The sequence below is a fragment of the Centroberyx affinis genome, unplaced genomic scaffold, assembly GCF_046629955.1.
Source record: "Centroberyx affinis isolate AG114_WGS23_722 - 3 ecotype Tasmania unplaced genomic scaffold, CSIRO-AGI_Caff_v1 ptg005831l_1, whole genome shotgun sequence".
NCBI lineage: Eukaryota > Metazoa > Chordata > Actinopteri > Beryciformes > Berycidae > Centroberyx > Centroberyx affinis.
This window is the reverse complement of record NW_027282956.1, coordinates 14,598-30,198: the sequence shown is the minus strand read 5'-3', so window position 1 is coordinate 30,198 and position 15,601 is coordinate 14,598. Positions and strand designations below refer to the sequence as shown.

General features: G+C 45.5%; 2 protein-coding genes across 2 annotated transcripts; one reads left to right on the top strand and one right to left on the bottom strand.

Annotated features, from left to right (window-relative positions):
* The first annotated feature begins 828 nt into the window (after nt 1-828).
* Nucleotides 829-9,450, top strand: LOC139667864 (tripartite motif-containing protein 16). Its single transcript, XM_071547339.1, has 5 exons — nt 829-899; nt 6,689-6,715; nt 6,893-6,955; nt 7,876-8,015; nt 8,624-9,450. Exons 1-5 carry the CDS (start codon nt 845-847, stop codon nt 9,026-9,028), a joined length of 690 nt encoding a protein of 229 aa, XP_071403440.1. The 5' UTR covers nt 829-844; the 3' UTR covers nt 9,029-9,450.
* Nucleotides 9,451-10,080: 630 nt separating this feature from the next.
* Nucleotides 10,081-15,287, bottom strand: akt1s1 (AKT1 substrate 1 (proline-rich)). The gene is made up of 6 exons (XM_071547338.1): nt 15,156-15,287; nt 13,814-14,614; nt 13,442-13,724; nt 13,202-13,285; nt 12,917-13,092; nt 10,081-11,706 (listed from the first exon to the last, which is right to left on the bottom strand). The coding sequence occupies exons 2-6, from the start codon at nt 14,222-14,224 to the stop codon at nt 11,569-11,571; spliced, it is 1,092 nt and encodes a 363-aa protein (XP_071403439.1). The 5' UTR covers nt 14,225-14,614; nt 15,156-15,287; the 3' UTR covers nt 10,081-11,568.
* Nucleotides 15,288-15,601: the final 314 nt, after the last annotated feature.

Genomic DNA, 15,601 nt, shown 5'->3' with positions numbered 1-15,601 from the left:
TCAAGCAGTGTAGTTACAAGCTGTTATTTTCGACCTCTGACCACACCAGCAGTTCACTTCACTTCACCCGCAGGTTCGTTGCCAAAGAGCACTTATGGTAGCGGTGATGGATGATATGTGGGACCGATGACAACTTTCCAGTCAGTAGCTGGCTGCTACCTTTTAAATCCTGACTACCTGCTCTCCCTATACCCAAACAAGCACCTGTAGCTTGTGTCAGGGACAGTTGTTCAGAGCTTTAAAAATCAAGGCTCTTTGCTTCCTTACTTGGGCCAGAGTTCAATAGCAAGTTCCTGTGAGTCAAGAGAGGTTATGTTGCTACGGTGACACAACAAAGTGCAGAGCCCACACCATGTGAATGCTCACAACGCACTTTCTAGAAATATTCCAGAGATGCGTTTTCCACCTTTGACCCCCCCCCTGCCCGTCCGGCTGCAGAATCCCCTTTCCATTAGTAGGTGGATGTTTGTTAAGTTTTTTTGCAACGCCCTTTTCACATGAATGTGTGCGTGCGCGGTTTTTGGGCGTGCGCCTCCCACACATGCCCGGTCCATGTGTATGTAAATGAGATTGCATACTTGGGATATACTGGGTATTTGCTTGTCTCCATCTATCTGATCCCTAGAGGGGATCACTGAAGTCAGAGGAGTTTCAGATGTCAGGACCATCCCTTCGGGTAAGCGTTGCATCCAACCAAAACGTACGCACATCCCCTCCTCCTGATGAACCTGCCTCCCCCCCCCCATCGCCCCCCTACACACCCCTCCCCATTCTTTTGGAAGTAAATAAGAGTGATCCTCCAGAGAGACACAGGCAGTATCACATGCGAAGACCTTAGAGTTTGATGCCAAACAGCGCTGAGAGCACCAAGGGAATCATGCCTGTGCCTAATAAAGCGGGTAAGAAACCATCCTCTCCTGAATGTCTATGGGCTCCTCTGAGGGACATTATCCTCTGAGCCATGGGAGCAAAAGCATCATTTCTTTATTTAGCATTTCTCATTGAAACTAGTTTACAGCCAGCTGCTATTTGCATAAAGTACAGTAGCCACATTCAGGGAAGTGGTACCAACTATGCTTATTGGGATGTACGGCATTTATATTTTTGACTGCTTTTGATTCTGTGGCATACATACTAAAATATATATTTAAAAATAGCTGTGCATGGGGTGTGCATGTTCATACAGCTTCGAAACGCAGGATAATTAATGGTGACTGTGACTGCAATTCATGATACTTTCTGCCTTCGATTGCCTAATGCCTTGTGGCCTCTTCGCTCACTGTTCAGTCAAACCAGTTCTTTTTAAAACAGTTTCTGTTTATCTTTTTTCTTACTTAAAAATGCATTTTTAAGTAAGGAACTCCTATCGTACCCATACCAGGGGTCCTCCTATTTGTTCTCATTTGTTCATTATCTGTGAAATGTCATCTGTGAATGCCCAAGTTTTCCATTGAGAAACATCAGTACTGCTCTTTGTTGGAGAAATGCTGGTGTAAACTATTCAGAACAAACATGGAGTAAATCTTCTGTACCGTCTGCCTTCAACAATTCACCCATAAAAATTGTACATTCTAGTCAGCATGTCTCGCAGCTTGTTTGCTTGCTCAGTTATAGATAGATTAAAGACGTACTGTAACTGCACCTCACTTTTTTTGCCGCCTGTCACTGTGTTTTATTACTAATTTATGATGTGTTTCTCATGTTGTTTATTTGATGTGGTTAGGTTACCTCGTGCTTATCGTCCCCGTATGTCAGCTGGGTGCCAAACATCCTTCCTCACCTCCCGTGCCGCCAGCTTTCTCGACCTCATTAATCATCTCAACAAACTGCATGAAACAGATTCTCCCCAGGCCGCTGTGTTTCTGCATTTGCACACTCCCTTACTTGGCTCCCTCCAATGTCACGGCCTCCTCTGCCATTTCAGAGCTCACATTTCTGTCTGTCTGTCTGTCTGTCTGTCTGTCTGTCTGTCTGTCTGGTCTCTCTTCCTACGCAACATGGTGCGCCGGTCCCACCATACCTCCCATCGCTTCCCCTTTCTTTCCCCCATCACTACAGGTCATTGCTCAATACTCAGCCTTATCGTCCCCTATGTCTTCTCTCGCTCCTTCTGGATATTTCCAATCCCATGCTCACTGTCCGCTATTTCATAATAGCCTCAATAACCCCCCCCCCCTCCCATCCCGAACGTTACTAATCCCTCCTCTGGCACCCATAGTAATGAAGTGTGAAATGCTGCACAGTAATTCAAGTCCCAAAATGTAAGAGCCCATCTCGGTTTTATTTATGGCTGTTTGGTTCTGCCATTATGTAACATTATGCCGCTCTCCCAGCCTCTGGACCCTGACCGCTCCCCGAGGATCACAATTAGTACCAGAGCTGAGAACCATCAAAAGTTTATTTAGTCACCGTAGCGAAAGATTGAATTTGCGTCAAATGCGGCAAGTCTAATGAGTTAATGTAATTAGCTAATGTTGGTTGCATGAAAAAAAACACTAAACATAATTGAATAAGATGCTTAATATGGGAATTCTGCATTGGGTGTTGACAGGAGGGTTCGCGTTCACGGTTCAGTCACTTTTCGTGTATCAGCCACTTCAAAAGGCCTTTCCTCCTTCTCTCTTCTCTCGCCTAAATTCTTCCTTTACCAGAATAATTCTCCCAAAATCTACATCCATCTGCCTCTCCATGCCCCCCCCCCCTCCTTCCATCTCCATTTCAGGGCTCCCAGCCAGGGGGTTTTGACACTTAACAGGAACCAGAAGGATGAGTCTAGGCCCCGGCCGCCTCCGCCCATCCTTCTCTCTCCTCATCTCACTGTCAGTGGCTTCTCTGATCTCGCTGTCTCAGTGGGATGTTTCGAACCCGATCTGCCAGTCCCACTGAGAGGGGGGTTCATCGCGATCGTCCAAAACAAACAACTTCCTCACTGTGGCATCGGGGGGTCCGGTGCTGACCTTTGACGGGGGGGATCTGCTGACCTGGCCTGCCCTCCTAGGCACGTACACAGAGGGATGAATCATTAAGTGCTTTCTGTCTGGCTACACATCTCTCTCAGGCTCTGTGTCTAATTGTTGGAGTGGGTCAACACCAAAGTCCAAAACATTCCCCTAGATGTACTTTCCTCTAAAATTACTCTCTTGAAGTATTTCGCACAACTTCTGCTCTCTTTCACAAGTTCCGTTCACAACTGCCAGCTCAATATTTTTCACTCGTATGGCTTGATATTCAAGGCCAGATACATATTCGCTTCCCCAGAACTATTCATGATCCGCCTTGTTTTTCTGTTACGTTCCCTTTGCCCCCACATGTTCCTCTCCCTCACACCTCCGTCCCATTCCATGTCTCTTCCATGTCTCTATTGCCGTAATGTCGGGCCATCAATCTTTTTGAGTATCTGTTTATCCTCCTGCGGATCTCCATGGGGCTTTGCTGTTGATCCCGCTGAGCGTGGACGGGCATCTGCGGGGGCTTAACCTCCACAGAGAAGCCAGAGAGCTGTCAGATCGACATACAGTCCACGCCTCACCTCTGCCGCCCCGGCCTGATATCTCACTCCAAGGTGACTCCAGACGCTCAGAGAGGAGCCAGAAACATCTTCGCACTCTTATAGATTTGAAGATGACTTTATTTGCTGGATGTCTGTCGCACGGTGTAGTATTTCTCAGAATGACCGTCTTCTAATCTGCCCTTATGCCGACTCAATAACTCCCCTTAATGCCTTGATGAACCCCGCGTCGGTGCCAGCGCCATTCCGCAAATCTTTTCCTTCGCTGTGTCCCTGTCTCACCCGCTCTGTTCCTTTAAGGGAGAGTTCAGGGAAGAAAGACAGATGAAGTGATCTGTCACCAGCCTCTTTCTGCTCCACCAATTTCCAATGAAGACTATATGACCTTCACTCTATCCCTCTCTCTCCTGCCAAATCACGCCTCCCTCATACTATCTGCATCTGTTGTTCAGCATTATGTACATACATATACTCTGGTAGAAGTTGAAGTACCATTTCAAATCCTTTACTCAAGTCAAACTATAAAAGTATGTGGACTTAAATTTACTTAAAGTATAAAGTAAAAGTCGTTCTCTAATGTTCTAAACTGGTTTTCTGTTGAGCGTTCCTCTGAATCCCAGATGAGAAAGAGTCTGCAGCTCAGATCACTAACCCGAACCCTAGCGGCTGAATTCACTAACGTTAATTCTCTCTCTCTTGTTGCTTCTCTCTTCTTCGTGTTGCTTCTCTCTCTCTGTCCCTTTCCCTAATTTTTGGTGTCACTTTGCTGAACAAGCAGCCAATCACATTTGGCTCTTGATCAGCTGCTTCCGGGATGGAAGCTGTCTGATGCTGAAAATATTTTTTTTTTTTTAGAAAATCAGTTGATGATTTCCCGAGAGTAACAAGTCTGTTTTGAAAATGTAGTGAGTAGAAAGTACAGATTTTTCTTTTGAAATGTAGTGAGTAAAAGTAAAAAGTCTTCAGTGAAAGAAAAACTTGAGTAAAGTACAGATACTTGAAAATCTTACTTAAGTACAGTAATGAAGTATTTTTACTTTGTTACATCCCACCTCTGTGTACATAACAGTATATCCGCATAGTTTACACTGAAGTCACATACTGTACTCTGTGGAGCACGCTGCCCAGTCAATAAGGACATGTGGACAATAGCCAAACTCCAATCTGGTCTGCAATTGGATCCTAAGCTTCACTAGTGTCCAATTAATATTCCCACATTCCCTCGTCAATTAACAAATTTTCTAGTCTTAGTGGCTGTGGGTCAGGTAATAACTGTGTTTGACATAATGGCCCCCTGCATAGCTGTAATATATATTTAGGTTTTTAATTACATTGCCCAATGGCACATAGTAATTTGGGCTTTTAAGGCAGAGGCTTGAATCTCTGCATTAAAAGCCAACGGTTTTAAAGTTAGCTCAGCCAACTGCTGGCATCCTCACTACCCTTCTCATCTCATCAGCCACACTTAATAGAAACCCTGGCCAAAACGATTCAAGAAAAGCAACGCCTTCTGGCTCCGCTCAGCCCCCCGACTCACATCTGATGTTTGCAGATGTTGCAACAGGCTCACATTTTTCCTCCCGGTTGTCATGCTGTCGGGATTCTTCCACGCCTGTGGGCCATGCAGACCGGAGAGGTTATGTTTCCCCCGGGCTCAGACCGGAGCCAGGACGGACTATCCTAGCTGAAAGAGCTGACTCCCCTCTCCTTACAGACGGGTGGCTGCTCTGCCGTGACCAGTGACCACCTGTCACCCACAAAAAAAGCCATTCATTGGTGTCACGGGGTTCCCAGGATCACTGCAACAGCCCAGACTCTAAAGACGAAGCATTAGGATGATCTCTTAGACCTTTCCATCACTGAGGGATATCATGGGTTATCTTTATGCATATTTTTTGCCACAATCAAACACTGTCACCCCGCCTCCTTTGTATGCGCAAAGGTGTATTGACACATGCATCACTGAATGTCAGAGAGAAGGGAAAATGTTTAATGACTTCTATCACCTGTTCCCTTTCTTGCCATACTGTAGGTGCTAAATTATTAACAAAGCATGCCTCTGAGCAGCAGCATACCTTGAGATTAAGCATGACAGATAATGAATGGATGGCATTAGTGTGACAGTCCACAAGGCTTACTGCATGCTGTTGACCCTAGAATGATATTGGTGCAGTTGCTGCAAACTCTCAACTATGAGCCACTCCACCAGGTCTGCACTGACATAAAGTATAAGCAAATATGTCACAAATTAAGTAGGAAATGTCTGGTATCAGTCTCGCCTTGTAGGAAAACCGCAGCTAGAATCACTCTTACATGGAACCAGAGCTGAGGAAAATCAAGGCTGTTCTGTCTAATTTTGGCAGCCATTGACGTGATTGGCATGGAAACGGCCAAATCAACTGCATGCCGTGACGTAACTGTCTGATAGGTGAGTAAGAGGGATGATACTGAGGAGCAGGTTGTCTCGGTGACAAATGAGAAACCGTAACCTGAGCGCCGATCCCCCGCCCAGGAGCGCGATGGCCGACCACAGCGGCCCGGTATTAGATCCCAGTTTTCTCAGAATGTCAAAGGACACACTGACGGACTGGAGGAGGAAGAAAAGCGACAGAGATTTCACACACGGCCCGCCACTAAGAGACGCTAGCTGAGAGAAACAAGCCTTCAGCAGTGTGAAATAACGGCATCATACACAAAGTATATTCTTAGAATGAGCTGGCACCCCCCCAAGCCCCCTGCTGTCACTGACTGTGATGTGTGCTCTTAACAAATGTTAAGTGCAGGCCTTTGCGTTCCTCATGCTGTAACCTAAACCCTGGCCCGCATGGGGAAACTGCAGGAATCAGTGCTGAGAGAAAAGACTCGACATAGCGCGCATACCCCTCTGTGATCTAGTCTACTGTATGGTGCAAGACCAGCAGACGATTTAGATGAATGACAGCCTGGAGGAAGCACTGACAAAGGAAGATGAGAAAGAGAAGGGAGACAGATGAAAAGGTTTTAACTGGATATGGCTGGATTTTACTCTCTTGAATTGTTTCTTGAGCCTTTTGTACCTTTGTCTCACAAACCTAGTAAAGCTATTCTGCTATACAATCCAATCCTTCCTCTCTCTCTGTCTGAACTGTAGCACACTGCACTGAAATAACACATTTGCTTTATCTTTTTTTTATTTTCCAGGAAGAAAAAACAACGGCGCTGCAGAAGGTAAAGAGCAACACAGTGTATTGCTGTTGGGAAGCCTTTGTAAATCCCCAAAGGATAATGAGATCCCATAAATTAAATTAGACAGGTGGTGTCATGTAAATTTGATTATCCACTTAGGATGAAGTTTAATGCATTTCCCTCTAATTCCCTTGTTATCTCTCCTGCCCGTCACCTCAGAGAAGCTGCCTCCGTATGAGCCGAACATCCCCGAGCCAACCACCAGGGCAGACTTCATTAAATGTAAGGCCCACTTTTTATCCTTTAGGAGCTACATTTGCAATTTGTTTGATGTTAAAGTAATAATCTGCAACTTTTTAATATAAATAAATGTCTGTTTTCCTACTCCCTATCGATGATTGATACCATACAATAGTGATGCAAGTTATACCCAGTTCATGAAAGCTTTTACATTGTGTTCTAAACATCTATGAGGGGTTCCTCTTTCCTGGGAAAAAAATCCTCTTATGGATGCAACAAAATGATGGTAGAAGAAATTAACAAAGCAGTCTACATTGAGTCTTTACAGTAATTTGGGCCAGTTTATCACCAGAGGTGTCACCATAATCAAGAAAAACAAGAATCTTACGGATCATCATTTTAAATCCTTCTTTTTGCAATACTATTAAGTTGATTGAGTTTCCCACAGTGGCCCTGATGGAAAATTCCATGGCTTTTCCATGATTTTCCATAATTGCGTTAGAGCACTTTCATGATCTAAAAATCCAGATTTGTTAATGTTAATGTTGAACAGTCTGATTTCCACTCCAGTTGGACTGAAAACTACCATATAATGCAATTAATATGTGAAGCAAGTTGTAAAATGCATTCTGCTATATTCCTGTAAAATGACCCGTTTGTAAAATTCCCTGATATCCCCCGACTTCCCCAGAGGATTTATAAAATTCCCTGACTTTCCCTGTCTGGAATACACCTCTCTAAATTCCACGATATTACAGGAATCCCATGACCAGTGGGAACTCTGAATGTGTGACTTGTGGATATCTTATCTATATCACTATTTTTTTCTCTATCTGCCTTGTGTCCTTTGCCGTCTGCTCCTTAGCTCTTCCCTGTCCTCTTGATCCCATCCGTATCTGCACTTTCTTTACCTTTAGTGTTGCACTTTTCCACTTGTAATTTCTCCATCTCTGTCCTCTCAGATTGGTTACCCCTCTCTCTGGATGACAAAACTGCACAGAAGCTGCTGTGGATCTCAGAGGGCGGGTCCAAGGTGGCCCGTACGTCAGATGCAGTGTGCCCATATCCCAACAGGCCTGAGAGATACGAGCACTCACCACAGGTAGACCAGACGGCAGTTTCAGCTACACCTAAGGCTTGTTTTCTTTGGTCCGAACCACAGTTGAAAAGTTTACTTTAATTTGCGTATTTGGTTCATTTAGGTTCACACTGCCCAATTACAAGCAAACAGGGGCTTGTAAACAAAAGTCACATGGACTCACAAGCAGCTTGTTTATTGGACAGAGTTTTGGTAACCTGTCATCCCGCCAAGTCACAGATTTTGGCAGCAGGGGAGTCAAAATAAATCTGATTCCAGTTCCTGTGACTAGCTGTGCATGACTCATCTGTGTTCTCTGGCATAATTTCCCTTCTCTGGTGTTCATACCAGCTAAGAACACATGAAGAAATAGCTGAATATGAGCACCAGTCCAGACTTTCCAAGCATGAGGAACTGCTGGCTATCAGATCAAATCAGATGTCAACATCCTTCTCCTTATACCCATAAAACCTTGTGTTACGGGTGTAAACACTCCAGAGTTCAAACAAACCGCTCCAAACATGCTTGGTGTGAACGCGCCCGTATACTCTGCACACACTTCTCAAGTCATATCATGGGACTTTGGCACTGGAGCTCAAATTTCCCTGCCCTGTGCTTCCTCTCTCCTCCAGGTCCTGTGTAAGGAAGGGCTGCTGGGCTCGCGGGGGTACTGGGAGGTGGACTACGAGGGCTGGGTAGTGATCGGGGTCGTCTACGAGAACTCGGGCCGGAAGGGCCAGGACGGGCCCTGTGGCCTCGGGGAGAACGACAGCTCCTGGGGCGCCGGCTGGGCTGGCTCCTGCTACCACGTCTGGCACAACGGGGAGAACGTGGAGGTCCAGCTCCCCCTGGGGTCCACCATGGGCATCTACGTCGACCAGCCCGCCGGCATCATCAAGTTCCTCCTGGTGGAGGGAGAGGCTGAGAAGGAGGTGCGTCTGATTCACAAGTTCAAAACCAACTTCAAGGAGAAGCTCGTACCGGGGCTCTGGGTCGGCACAAATTCATTCTGCCTTCTCCGGAAAAAAGATCAGTAACACACAGTAGAAGGTGTAGCGAGCAGAGGCAAGAAGGGAAAATGGATTGAGGATCAAGTTAACTGAGTGTTAAATCTAGCAGGGAGACAGAAGGGAGGAAAAAAGCTTCTGATGTTTGGGGAACAAGTGTTGGAGTTATAAAGCAGAACTGAAGCACAGGATCTTTGCATCATGACATCTTTGCAGATTGTTTTTTGGTTTCTCTAATGCATGAGGAAAGCTTATTCATGTCTGTATAATGACAATATCCATAAGGATGTCTAATTATTTAAATGACTATTGTATATCTATTTATGTATTTTATTTAGCGTAGGACAGTCAGGCGAGGTCTTGTACGTTTTTGTTACGTACGGGACTTCGTGTATTTTAGAATGCTTATGTAACTTTAGAGCCTATATCATTTTCTATTTGTGTTTATGTGAATGTAGTGAATAAATACAACCATTGTGTAATAACAACTCTGTTTGTGTGCTGCTGTATATCGTGTTGAAATATAAATCTTCTGGTGTTCATTGAATTACACACATAGGCTGCACATGTATTACGAAACTAAACCCCTTAATTTTATCCCTGAAATGTCCTTAATTTCTCCATTACATAAACATTATCTAATCATTAAAAATAACATAGCTTGAAAAAACTAAGGTTTAGTATCATGGGTTTTTAAGGGATCTATTGAATTCAGATACTAGTAATTAAGGATTTTTTTTTATGCCTTTTGTGCATGGATTACAGGGTTATTAAGGAGTTATTAATAGAAAGTTCCTGGCTCTTTTTCATCATATTAAAAAAAATAGGGGTGATTGAGGGGGTTTCGATGGGGTCATTAATAACTCCCTTAACTAATTAATTTAAGGGGATTTTGCATGAATTAATGTAAATGAATGTAAATGTAAGGTTATTTTAAGGGATTAGTGGTACAGTACACAGTGTTGAGTCAGTGGAGTTTTGGTAATTCAAACACAGATCTCACAGCGCCCCCTGGAGGCCTTCCATCATATTGCACCCTTCAATGTGTTAATGTTCAAATAATCACATTATTCTGTTGTGTTGCTCCTTTATTTGAAACATAAAAGTACTTTAACTGAACATTTATCCGTTTTTGAAACATTGGAGATGGACGCATTTCTTTCAAATCAAACCATCTCTCTCTCTCTCTTCCAAACACACACGCAGTCACTTTCTCATTCATTCAGTCAGTCAACAAGATATTTGGAGCAAATTATCATACTGTCCTCCACACCTCAGATAGTATTGATTTACAATCATTCTATCAGTCAGTCATTCATTGGCAAAAGTACAAATAGGCATGTTATGGGGAGGCGCAGGCGTCCTCCACTCACATTTTCAAAAGCCACAAGCTTCATGTTGACCCAACCATTTCTGTGTTTCCACCCCATTAAAAGGAATACACAGAGTTTTGGGGAGACTGTCCTGTTGGGCAGCTTAGCTGTTAAGAGATGAGATCATAGACGCCAAAATCATCCATGTGTCCCTGGTAGATCGTTCACTTTGGTGCTCCATGCCAACTTCTTAGCATACACAATGTTGAGCGATAGTGGGTGGTTAGCATTATCATTATAGACTGACCTTTTGGTAATAAAAAAGTTAACTGTTATATTATATGCCCTGTAGATTCATACATTTAAAAAATGAAATATCATTAAATCAATATACTGTAGCTGATGTAGCCAGGTGTATTTTTGGAGCTATTTCATGTGAGTATTCATCTGCTGCGCAGTAATTTTTTGCCCTTTTAGCCCTATTCCCTTTGCCCACCACCTCCACTTCCTATGGAAACAGAAAAAGTAGTCCCTACTAGTTCAACACATTGTTATTTTTGGATTGTACTCAATGTAAATTTTACCAATCTTTGACACAAAACTGCCAGACTTAGCCACATATAATTTCAGATTACTAACCATTTAGCTTTAGCGCAGCTACAAGTTCTCATAACGCTAGCTGCCTACTATCACTCAACATAGTGAATGCTAAAGTGTTAGCATGGAGCACTGGGGCTAATGATCTACCGGGGACACATGGATGATTTTGGTGTCTCTGTTCTCATCACTTACCTTAAGTTGACCAACAGGCCAATCTCCCAAAAGCTTGGTGTAGCCTATTCCTTTAAGCATCGCCCCACAAGGTACATAACAACTGGCAGTGTCAGTTAGTCATACACGATGTTTTAGTGTCCATGTTGGTCAGTGCAGCGGGTCACTAAGCAGACATCCTGAGGTCCGATCCTAACGCTGTAGGATGTGTAGTAGCTAGTGTTTTGAAATGTGTAGAGTGGCGAGGGGTTTAGTGTTCAGAATGGTGTTAGTGTTTCTAACAGCATCGCTTTTTCTCAGTTATTCCTTGAAGCATGTGCCGTTACTTTTGGTTAGTGATAAATAAATGGAGGTACTAGCTTTCTTACACTGTTTTCGAGTCACATACTTCACGTCTGCCGGCCAATCAAGGTCTCTTTCTCTCTCTCTCTCTCTTTCCAATTATCTCCCTCTATCCCTTCCTCCCTCTCTCTGCGCCCCTCTCTCTCAGTGTTTGAGGGAGAAGTCCCCTGTGTTGAGCCGAGGCCGGGGCAGGGCTCCGAACATCTCCGTCCCGTCGTTGGCTCCGGGGGCCAGCAGGGCCTTCATACTGGCAGCGATGTGTTCCAGGTCCGCACAGCCCACCTGCAGGACGGAGGGAGGGTCTGGGTGTCAGCACGCAACACGAGGGTGGTAGGTTTACGTGAATTATGATGTATCGATGTCCTCAATTTCACAAAAATGTTTTTACAGTCGCTTGAGGCAGAAATGTTTTTTTTGGTCAATAAAACAAATAAATAATGCATAAATTAGCAATGGAAACTCACTTTGAATAAATAATGGCGTAGCCCTGGTGGATTTTTATTGCCCAACAGATGAAAAGTGGCTTTGGAAATGTTACTTGTAAAACATCTGTCCACCATGCTTGCCCTTTCCCTCTTTCTTTCTTTATCTGTTTCGTTTCTTCTCTTGGATGCTTTTTGGCATTCAGGAAGTTGCTTCAACTCAGCTGATGAAAACACAGTGAATTTGCTTTTTATTTTTTGCAATATTTCAAAAAAGTTGTTTATACTTAATGACAGTTTGATGGAAACAAATTATCTTGCCTTGGGATCCAGGCTCATGAAATCTACTCTTACTCTCGTCACACCAGCATAATTCCCACAACCCATTTTGCTTCTTCACCAATAGTTCAAAAACACAACACACTGTGAGAATTTCTTAGATGCAGTGACAGCATCTGACGTATTAGGATCAGCACTGACCCGGCAAATGAAGTTGTCCTGGTATTAATAAATTAATGACATGAGCTGCGGCTCATTCTAAAACTTTTCCACTGGGAGCAAAAAATGTGTCCTGAAGTGAAAATGAGGAAACGCTGCTTCAAAGGCAGAGCAGCTTCTGTTTAGAAGAGCAGTCTTGGCTATGAAGGCTGAATACCATTCTGTTTTATCAGGCCTAACCTACTACACTATTCTTTATCTATTAACCTACTCTGACTAAAACAATGAGAAGCTATATCCTCTAGCCTGTGTTATGTAACCTATTTTCTATTTTTTACTATTATCTAACACTGTTATTAGTTTATTTGATTGAGGATTGTTGGTCACAGACATCGGTCACAGCATAATTTCATCAAATGACAAATAAACACCGTTAATGCACTTATTCCTGTAATTGTTTTATATTAGGCCAATACTAGAATGACTGAATAACTTAATGCACATCGAGTCGTAACTTGGTTTTGGTCATTTTGTTATCGGTGCACCTCTGCACATGCAAACCACGTCTGTACTGTTGTATGGTTACGTGTGTTACTGTACGCAACGCTCCAGAAACGCTCCTGTTCACTGACCCGTTCGCCACTGTTGCCGTCTCCCGGAGCCCCTCTGTTCCCTCTGTAGCCCCACACCGGCACAGAGACGGGCAGCGAGCGGGCCAGGGCCATGGGGTGGGGGTGACGGGACGAGAACGCAGCCTGACCCACAGCCATGCTGCGAGAGGGAGGGGGGGCGTCCTCACTCAGCGAGCCTACCACAAACAAACAAACAAACAAAAAAGACATTAAAAAAATACATCCTGATAACACACAGACCTGCATCCATGTCATCGCTTTCAATCCGCATCCCACGCATCTCACCGTCAGTACTCTCCTCCTCGCCGTCGGACTCGAAGAACGGCTCACAGTCGCGGGACAGAGAGTCCTCGTCCATCGAGAAAACGCCTGAAGAGAGAGAGAGAGAGAGAGAGAGAGAGAGAGAGAGAGAGAGAGAGAGAGAGAGAGAGAGAGAGAGAGAGAGAGAGAGAGAGACACAACACATCAATACTCGATGAACACACAACCAACTGAAAAGTGCAGGTTCCCGGATTCGACCCTCACCGGCGCTTTCGTTCAGATTGCGTCTCCTCTCGTCCATGTCCTCCTCCTCCTCCTCCTCCTCCTCCTCGTCCTCGCACTCCTCCTCCAGGTCCACTATCCCGGGCCTCTGCCTGCCCCGCTCCGCCTCCTCCAGCGCGCCCCGCTCCCGTTCCCGCTCCCCGTTGCCGTTCTGCCCGCCGGCCTGGCCGGTGCCGGCCCCGGCGCTGTAGATGGACGGGTAGCTTTGGGAATACAGTCTGGCGTTGGGGCTGACTCCGCCCGCCCCGCCGTCTCCCGTCAGGCTCTGCGACGACAACAACAAACATTCAGGACGCTAACATCAGAAATAAATAGATACCACGGTGAAGTCTGGGAAGGCGGGCGGCCACTCACCCCCCTGGTCCCCCCCTGGGTGTCGGCGGTGAGGTCGACCACCAGCTGGGCCCCTCCCTCGCCCCCGGCCTGGCGCGTGTGCCTCTGGGCGGTCAGCATGGTGGTGGAGTGCAGCACGGCGATGTCGTCCATGTAGCGGCGGGCCGACTCGCCCAGCGCCCCCTGACCCCACACGTTGTAGGAGAAGTCGCACTTGCGGGGAAAGGCGCCGCTCTCCCTCTTCCTCACGCCGTCTCCCTCCGCCGACGCCACCGCCGACGCCAGCGGCCGGAACTTCTTGCAGGCTGTGAGGATGGCCAGGTCGCAGCCGGATTTTTGGCAGTAGGCCTCCGCGGCGGAGAGCAGCGCCAGCCAGCTCTCCTTGTGGTTGTCGGGGATCTCCGGGTCGGACGACTGGGTGATGGAGGCCATGATGGTGCAAAGTACTGCCAGTCGCTCTCTTCAGACGGGTTTACTCGATGAAGGAATGTAAGAATGCTGATGAACGCCTTTAGGAGGTGAAGAGTGTGGAGGTTCAGTCGAATCAGATGCAGGTTTGATAGGTTTTGTTGATTTCGGGTGCCGAGCTTAATCTTACTCGTATCGAACTTTTGCACAAATCGCAGGTGGGTAAATCTGTATGGCAGGTTCTGTTTCGTCGGTCTTGCTGGTTTAAGCCTACTTTTTTTTAAAAAAATTAAAGATCTAGCAGGTAAAGAGGCACTAGGTGACTGTAATGATATGGTGTATTAGGCCTGCGTGTCCTTATGCATCAGAGAGCCAGGGGAGAGCCGGGGAGACGATGCACGTTGCTGGTGATGCCTGGAAGAAAAACAAAAACAACATCAGTGATATAGAAATAGGGAAAATGACAAGAGCAATCACTGGAAATGGATGCCTCCTATTTCTGCTCTGGGATCAGTTTATGAGCTGGAGCCCGGTGCACTAATCAGATTGAACCCCCTGCAGATAAATACATAAATACGACCTGGATAAACTGATCTGTCCTCTACTGTCGCAGTCCCCCCCCCCCCCCCTCCTCTCTTTCTATGGTTAGCTGCTAGCAACCACTGCTGCTGCCCGATGCCATGTAACGACGCTGCTCTCGATTTATCCTCTTTTTGTTTCCACTGTCACCTTTGCCAACCGTCCCGCCTTGTTTTAAAGTGCATGCTACGGACTTTTCTGCACGGCGGCTGCCGCTGCTGCTGCTGTTGTTGTTGTTGTTGTTGATCTTGTTTGTTCAGTGTTGTGTGCAGCCTCCTCATGATGGGACCCACATTTCACCTCCATGTTTAACGCTTTAGCAGGAGCCCAGACGCGGAAGTATAAATTGGACAAACGAGGGCAGAAGTTCGCCTACCTGTTCGGTTTCTTCCTTCCTCGTTGCCAGATATTTATCTTTCCTAAACTTTGCTTCTTTTAATCCTGCGTTCTGTGTCTTCTCCCTGGGTTTCTCTCCCCTAGACTCCTCACCAGTGGCAAGCTAGTCAGGGTAAAAAGGTAACACTTCCGGTCAAATCTTTCAAAGTGAAAGCCTTGTTGACGAACACGTGTTACAGTCTACGGTTGCAACTTTTTTGTGTGTAATACGAAGTGCCAAATTGAAAAGAAAGGGAATATTTAAGGAGGAATGTGTGATAGTTGGAAATACAACTGTTGCTTTTTGCCCAGAATCAGCCCTTACCCAATGTGAGTACCACGGCTCCAATACGCACTTAATCCGTTTTTCTGACAAATCTTGGTTTTATTTTGAAGGTGGAATCGGTAACATCCGGTCTTATGTAGGACTAACTCTGACTAACTTGA

What these genes read in the sequence shown, in the direction of transcription:
- akt1s1 (XM_071547338.1), bottom strand. Translation starts at nt 14,224, where the DNA reads ATGGCCTCCATCACCCAGTCGTCCGACCCGGAGATCCCCGACAACCAC. An exon ending in CCCAGGGGGGGACCAGGGGG is followed by an intron (nt 13,725 to 13,813) that starts GTGAGTGGCCGC and finishes TTGTCGTCGCAG; the next exon opens with AGCCTGACGGGAGACGGCGG. An exon ending in ACGGCAACAGTGGCGAACGG is followed by an intron (nt 11,707 to 12,916) that starts GTCAGTGAACAG and finishes TCCGTCCTGCAG; the next exon opens with GTGGGCTGTGCGGACCTGGA.
- LOC139667864 (XM_071547339.1), top strand. Translation starts at nt 845, where the DNA reads ATGCCAAACAGCGCTGAGAGCACCAAGGGAATCATGCCTGTGCCTAAT. An exon ending in GCCTGTGCCTAATAAAGCGG is followed by an intron (nt 900 to 6,688) that starts GTAAGAAACCAT and finishes TTTATTTTCCAG; the next exon opens with GAAGAAAAAACAACGGCGCT. An exon ending in AAACAACGGCGCTGCAGAAG is followed by an intron (nt 6,716 to 6,892) that starts GTAAAGAGCAAC and finishes CCGTCACCTCAG; the next exon opens with AGAAGCTGCCTCCGTATGAG.